This window comes from Thalassophryne amazonica, chromosome 11, assembly GCF_902500255.1.
Source record: "Thalassophryne amazonica chromosome 11, fThaAma1.1, whole genome shotgun sequence".
NCBI classification, from domain to species: Eukaryota; Metazoa; Chordata; class Actinopteri; order Batrachoidiformes; family Batrachoididae; genus Thalassophryne; species Thalassophryne amazonica.
The window spans coordinates 73,792,647-73,799,150 of NC_047113.1; the positions used below are offsets into that span (position 1 = coordinate 73,792,647).

Here is a 6,504-nt window from a genome sequence, read left to right on the forward strand (position 1 = left end):
CATTTCTATCAAAACAGATTACTTAAATCACTTACCCTGAAAGCTGATGCGGTTTTCGCACTCTGCTCGAAGACAAGAAAACTTAATTAAACAACATGGTTTTCCAGGATTTTTTTCCGCAAATTTATTCTATTTTATACCCATAGCTGGGGGTCCAGGCATCTTCACTCTTCACCGGTCGTAGTGGAAATGCTCGCTGACTCGTTCCCAGGGACGTAAGTGATAAGGAGCATTGTTTATTGTTCGGGCTCGGGGCAGCATCTCCGCTCAGCGGGTGTCCCGCGCCCCATGATCGATCGGCTAATATCTTAAAAGAAAACATCATCTGGCGTGAGTGATAAGGAGCATTGTTTATTGTTCTTCGGGTTCATCACCTCGGGGCAGCATCTCCGCTCAGCGGGTGTCCCGCCACACACACACACACGCACTCACACAGACACAGCGTCTGCAACAGGTTTTACAGCCGTGGGGTCATGTTTCCGCGAGCGGCTCTATGCGTGGGTATTTGACCGTCTTGCTGCAAAGACTTACAGCCGAGAGAGACGGGTATTTGTTCCCCTTCTTTAATTTACGAATTAAAAAACAGAAAAGGAACGTAATAATTTAAGAATTAAAGATATTAAAGGGGCATTAAATAATAGACAGTGATTTATGTTTAATTATTTCAGAATTAGTTAATTCTTTAATACATTAAAAAGATCTAGGTATTTTTAATCATTCTTTAATTCATGAAATAAAATGACATTAAAATATTAGACCCTGGGTGGGAGGGGAGGTATGGCTTGGAGGCGGTGCTTGGCCGGGGTTAGGGGAGGAGCTTGGGGGTGGGGCTAGGGGAGGAGCCAGGGGTGGAACTAGGGGAGGAGCCGGGGGCGGGGCTTAGGGGCGGGACATACTGACATCATCGACTCTGATTGGATGTGACGTCATAAGGGGCGGGGGGCTCGGAGGCGGGATCAGGGGCGGGGATTAGGGGCGGGGCATAATGACGTCATCGATTATGATTGGCTGTGACGTCATAAGGGGCGGGGCTTGGAGGCGGGACTAGGGGAGGGGCTTAGGGGCGGGACATAGTGACGTCATCGATTCTGATTGGCTATGACGTCATAGAGGGGGCGGGGCTTAGCGACGTGGCCGATTTTGATTGGCAGCTGTCACTTTTTTGACGAAAGGTGGGTCAGTTCTCTCACTAACATAAAATTGTTGGAATGGGTTGGACACCTATTTTGTAGATAATTTTTTCCCGCCACACACAAATTTGGCTTTCTTCGCTATTGAATTGTGTTGTAGTTCGTGAATCCAAAATGTACCTTTGCATTTGAAGGAAAAGTGATGAATCAGCATTTACTGAAACTTGACATTGGTACCTTGATGTGCCCATTTTTATGATATTTATATGTGCTTTATATGACCTTCACTTTGGCTTTTTTCAGGTCACACAAGGTCAGGATTCTTAGGACTGTCCGGCTATGGGTGTCCGTATTCATAGTTTGAGTTTTCACCTACTAATTGTTTTTGTGCCAGTAGCTGCAACTCAACCCAAAGAACGATCGATCCACCACTGTGCTTCACAGTTAGAAAGTTGTTCAGAAATCAGCAAAATGTATACATTTTTAAGTGTTTAATTACAAACTTGCATTAATCTGCAGGTGATCAGCTGATGACATATCAACCAAAACAAACTTATAATATTTTATATACTCAGCTGTACAATTTTTTTCAGCAATACTAATGTAATGATAGAAAGTATACATTGTATATATGCTTTTACATACTTTATATTCTTTGAGAACTACAAATTATCAATGAATGCTTGAATACATTAATAATAATAAAAAGTAAAACAAAATCCACTAGGTGGCAGCAAAGCAGCTTTCCTGAGAGTACTGTACATTCTTCTAAGCTTAAGTGGTTTCACCACTAATGGCTGAATAAATATTAAATAAGTTAAATAGGTGTAAGGCCACATTATGTTGCTTTTGTCTCATCTTCAGAGTAGTGTCTTGTCTACGTTTAGTCCTTTGTCACGACTCCATATTCCTGTCTTCTCAAATTTTCATTTTCCTTTTGGTTAAGGCCTAGAGAGAAAGAAGGGCGTTAAATATTCATGCCATAGCTAGAACCATGTTTTTAATGGTGATATGAAAATGATATTTGACAAATTTGTGACCATAACCCTTACCCTTTGAATGAGAGATTCCAGTCTGATGACAAATTCCTTGGAATTGGCTTTTGGATATGTTGTGCAGTTTTGGCAGGTTGTGGACTAAAGAGACACAAGAAAATAAACCTCAGTTTCAGGAGACCACAAAAGTCTCTGTTGTTTAAAAAAATGTAAGTAACAGGAATTGAACCTTCTCTTACCTCTGCTTTTCCCTGATTGCAAAAATCCAGACCCCTCTCCTGAAACCGATCAAAGAAATTCGTTAGAGAAAACAGCTCTTGTGCCCGAGATCTGCTGCCCGGCAACAAATGCACAATTCTTCAGTGCACGTCTTACTTACAGTTAATGAATGTTTCAGGCTCTTCTGCAGTTTGACGTGTACCTGTCTCTCAGCCACATTCAGGTACTTCAGATTTTTGTGGAAGCAGCGCAGAGCTGAGACACAGCAGCAGTCCTGTTAACAAATTAAAAAGATGCATGACAGCATTTGGGATTAATATGTCTGAAATAACAAATGCCATTCTTTTAATTTATTTGCTAAAACCTGTTTAGTTTAGGGATAGGCTCCAGTATGGAAAATGAATGGATGGATGTTTAGTTTACAATGCATTTCAAAGAATTTGTAATATGGCACATTTAAGTTCGGTTGATCTAATGTAGCCATTTCATTCATTTATTTGTTTATCTTTACGATTCAGGTGAGATTCTATTAGTCTGTGATCACCTTAGCTTTTGCTTTTTGTTTTAGTTTGTTTGTTTTACTAGAGATGTTAGAAGACCCAAAATAGGACAACTACAGGACAAAAAAATTTCCTTTTGAAATTGAAATATCCCACCATTCCAGTGACTGTCCAGTTTCATGTAATGGATGTGAATTTGCAATGGAAGGAGTTCAGGAAAATTGCAAAATTTCAGTAGGCAGTTCAGCGCACCGCCTGTAGAGGGCGGTGCAAAAATGTAATTTAAGTGGCAGTGAATTTTAAGGCATTTCTGAACTATGTCCTCAACATCAGAAACTAGTTGTTGCATGATATGTTTCTATGAGCAAGACATATCACTTGAAATTATTATGGGATGATGAAGACAGTATAGGCTATGCTGAGTTTGGACAAAATGTCAAATTTAGTGTTGCAAAGTGCCCTTAGCAGATTTGAATGAAATCAAAAATTAAAATAAGGTTTTTTTCTGGCAGTCTACTAATAGACTGCACAATTATGCAACAGTTATGCAGTCATCTCTTTTAGTTGAGTAATTCAAAAATAGATGTTACTGTCTTCTGGAACATCAGCTGTTGTCTTAATTGATGGGCACATTTCAAGAAAATAATCCGCAATTATTGCTGTCATTCCAGCTAATATTACAAGCAATATGTTCATTGTGATAAAAGTTAAACTTGGCCTAAATGCATCACCCATATGGTAGTCATTGACGGCGAAAGAGCTCTTTATTCCTTCTTTGTTTTTTCAAATGTGATTTAAACATGAGATCCTCCCCCACCACCCTCCAAATACAGAATTTTATATTTTGACCGATAGTGTTAATTTTATTATCCCAACTTAATTGCAAGTGGCATTGTATTGGATTTGCTAATCATGCATAAGCTATTTTGGGCCTTTGAGACCACAGTCCACAAACACCCCATATATGTGACACTTCAGTAAAAAGTTGTGTTTTGCAGTGCCCACTGTAGGTGGCGCCCTCAACTACACTGCAAAACTTTTTTTTTTTTCTTTTTTTTTTTTTTTTGGAGCTCCTTCCTCACAGATTGAAATCGAGCAAAAAGGAAGCTGTCCAGTCACTGAGATATTTCAACTTGAACAGCAAAGTCCAATTTTAGCCTTCAAGAAACTGAACCTTCTAGAGGACGTAGGAAAATTAATTGTTTCGGGACCTCAAATTTTAGCTTTATTAATTAATTTTGTTAAACCCCCTTCACCTTCCATGAAAATAAAGTTTGGCAAATCTGAGATGAAGAAATCAGCCTCCACAAATCTTGGAAAAAAAAAAAAAACTTAAGAATAGAATTGCAGCAAACAATTTATTAGTTTTAGCGTAAACTTATTTAAGTTGGTATCAGCTTGTTGAATTGATTTTTAACATTCGACATACTTTTGACAACCACAAATCTAGTTCACTGATTCTTCCCATCACTGCCAAAACAAAACATTTCCAAGTAAGCACCACGGTTGACTTTCCAATCAGATAACGCGTTTACTTAAACTGAAACTAAACTGCAGCCTTTCCACAATATAGAAGCTGTTTCTGTTCCTAAAAGTACTTTTTTTTTAATCTTCAGTGTTTCCCTGCAGAGAGTTTCATGAATGTGTGGATGATATGAAACCTTTTTTCAAAGGGAAAATTCAGGTTGTTACTCATAAAGCAAAGTGTGAAGCATCAATCTCCCTGAACTAAGAAACGTACGTTTTCAGCGTATTTGGGGATTATCCATCAGGACAGGAACTGAGCATGAGAACAAACTCCGACCGAGCTGACTTTGGCGTCAAAGTCATGAGTTTTGCAAATTTGCAGACTGTTGATAAATTGCAAAATATAAATTTTATTTTGAAACGTAAATTTTTATTTATTATTATGTTTATTTTTTTACTGTAGCTTCACTCCCTCTAAGATCTCATTTGAGAGACAATAATTGTCCAGACATTCTTTTCAAACAAATGATTGCCTCAGACGTTTTCTGACACACCACAGTGCAACTTGATGCAATCGGAAGCCTCTTGGTTTTGTCTGCTCGCTGTGTGATTACTCATCACATTTCACTTTAGTGCAACAGAAGCAGTGAGAACTTTTTTTTTTTTGACAATGAGTAACAAGAAAGGAGCCTGAGCTGGATTTACAAGTAATGCTTTTGATCTTTGTTTGCATTGGTTTCGAGTCAAGTGCACAGAATTGTACTGTTGTGTAGTTGCTATGGTCCTAACAATTGCATATTTTAATATTTTGATTTCCGCAAAGGTTTAAAGGTGCAAAAACAAAAGAAAAAGGAAAAAAAAGCTAATATCCACAGTCCTGTGAAGCACTTTTTTCTTTAGGGATAAAAATTAAATAGTGTTAAATAGTGTAAACAGTTTAATAAAAAAAAATGCAAATGCAATTTAAAAAAAAATTTGTTCCCTATAAACAAATTGTACAATTTATTTATTTATTATAAGTGTTGGTTTTTCTCCAACACTGACTAGTTTTATTAGAAATTCTACTACTTTTCACAAACTTTATCATTATAGTTATTAATTTTTAAATGCATCAGTTCAGTGGTACAAATAAGTTTAAAGTGTTTTCTATTAGTGACCAACGCAGGATACAGCAGTTTCAAACAGTCTGCAGCTTTGCCTTCAATTATTTTATAAATGACGCACACTTAGAGAACTTGGAAGTTTAAAAATATTTATCTATCTTTGATGTGCTTTCCAGCTCTTTATGGGGTCCCTTATTTGCTGACACATTATTTGATGTCCTCCTACACCAGTCAATCACTTGGCACATGAAAATTAGTAACTACAGTAAGTGGGAGAGCAACAGTGATGAGTAAGCAACCACAAATATTAATTTGTGGCGGGCATATGAACATTACTCAAGTTAGTTTTACATACCTGGATGTTCTGCGGCGGAGTATTCAGCAACACCTCATTGTGCTACAAGATAGACACAAAAAAGGCATTTTTTTTTTTTTTTTTTTAACAACTGCAACCAGAAAAATGGGCATAATTGTAAAAAGTGAATATTGATAGACTTACTTGCAGACTTTGGTTCATCCGGTTGATCTGAAGCAGAATTTCTTCCAGTTTTCTCTCAACCAGAGTTTTCTCTGCTGTGACATCGGCCAGAAAGCAGAAGTAGCTGATTGCAAGAAGACACAGACCCAACAGCTTCATTGTCTGAGTTTTCAACGGCTTAGGTCACCAACGGATGCGTTTGAGAAGATTTGCTGGAAATGCAGAGCGTTGTGTCACTTACCTTTTTTATAGGTATCCCTGAGGACACAGGAAAACCACTTGTTCACAGTTGGAAAGCTGCAGAAACTGGCGTATGTGAGTAATGAAATTTTCTTTTCCACTGGCAGTCACCACTACGTGAGACGAGAGTAGCGTCGAGATGAGTGGCGTCAAGGTGCGCGTGCATGTGGCCGACAGATTCAAGTGTATGTGAACGTAACCCTGCTTGAGTGCACGCGAGAGGAAGCAACAGGAAGACGGCACTTCCCATTTTCACTTTGAATCAGTCGGCCGCAGCCGTACCATGTCATAGGTATTCGTCGTAGGTGCGGTATCTACAACCTGAAGGTGTTCACAGCATTGTGGCCGCCTACGCAAACATGACGAGCTTAC

General features: G+C 38.5%; 1 protein-coding gene across 3 annotated transcripts; it reads right to left on the reverse strand.

Moving 5' to 3' along the window:
- Positions 1-1,726: 1,726 nt before the first annotated feature.
- il21 (interleukin 21) lies at positions 1,727-6,252 on the reverse strand. 3 transcript variants are annotated; one of them, XM_034181438.1, is made up of 7 exons: positions 6,134-6,252; positions 5,914-5,987; positions 5,770-5,811; positions 2,505-2,618; positions 2,365-2,403; positions 2,183-2,266; positions 1,727-2,078 (listed from the first exon to the last, which is right to left on the reverse strand). In XM_034181438.1, exons 2-7 carry the CDS (start codon positions 5,929-5,931, stop codon positions 2,049-2,051), a joined length of 327 nt encoding a protein of 108 aa, XP_034037329.1. In that variant the 5' UTR covers positions 5,932-5,987; positions 6,134-6,252; the 3' UTR covers positions 1,727-2,048. The 3 variants fall into 3 exon arrangements, with proteins under 3 accessions (XP_034037329.1, XP_034037328.1, XP_034037327.1); XM_034181437.1 differs by having other exon boundaries at positions 5,914-6,016; XM_034181436.1 differs by lacking the exon at positions 6,134-6,252 and having other exon boundaries at positions 5,914-6,081.
- Positions 6,253-6,504: the final 252 nt, after the last annotated feature.

Bases quoted from the DNA above. Each gene is read 5' to 3' on its own strand.
- il21 (XM_034181436.1), bottom strand. From the start codon at position 6,051: ATGAAGCTGTTGGGTCTGTGTCTTCTTGCAATCAGCTACTTCTGCTTT. The intron at 5,812-5,913 runs GTAAGTCTATCA...TCTATCTTGTAG, and splicing joins GGATGAACCAAAGTCTGCAA to CACAATGAGGTGTTGCTGAA. The intron at 2,619-5,769 runs GTATGTAAAACT...ATTTGTTAACAG, and splicing joins CTCCGCCGCAGAACATCCAG to GACTGCTGCTGTGTCTCAGC.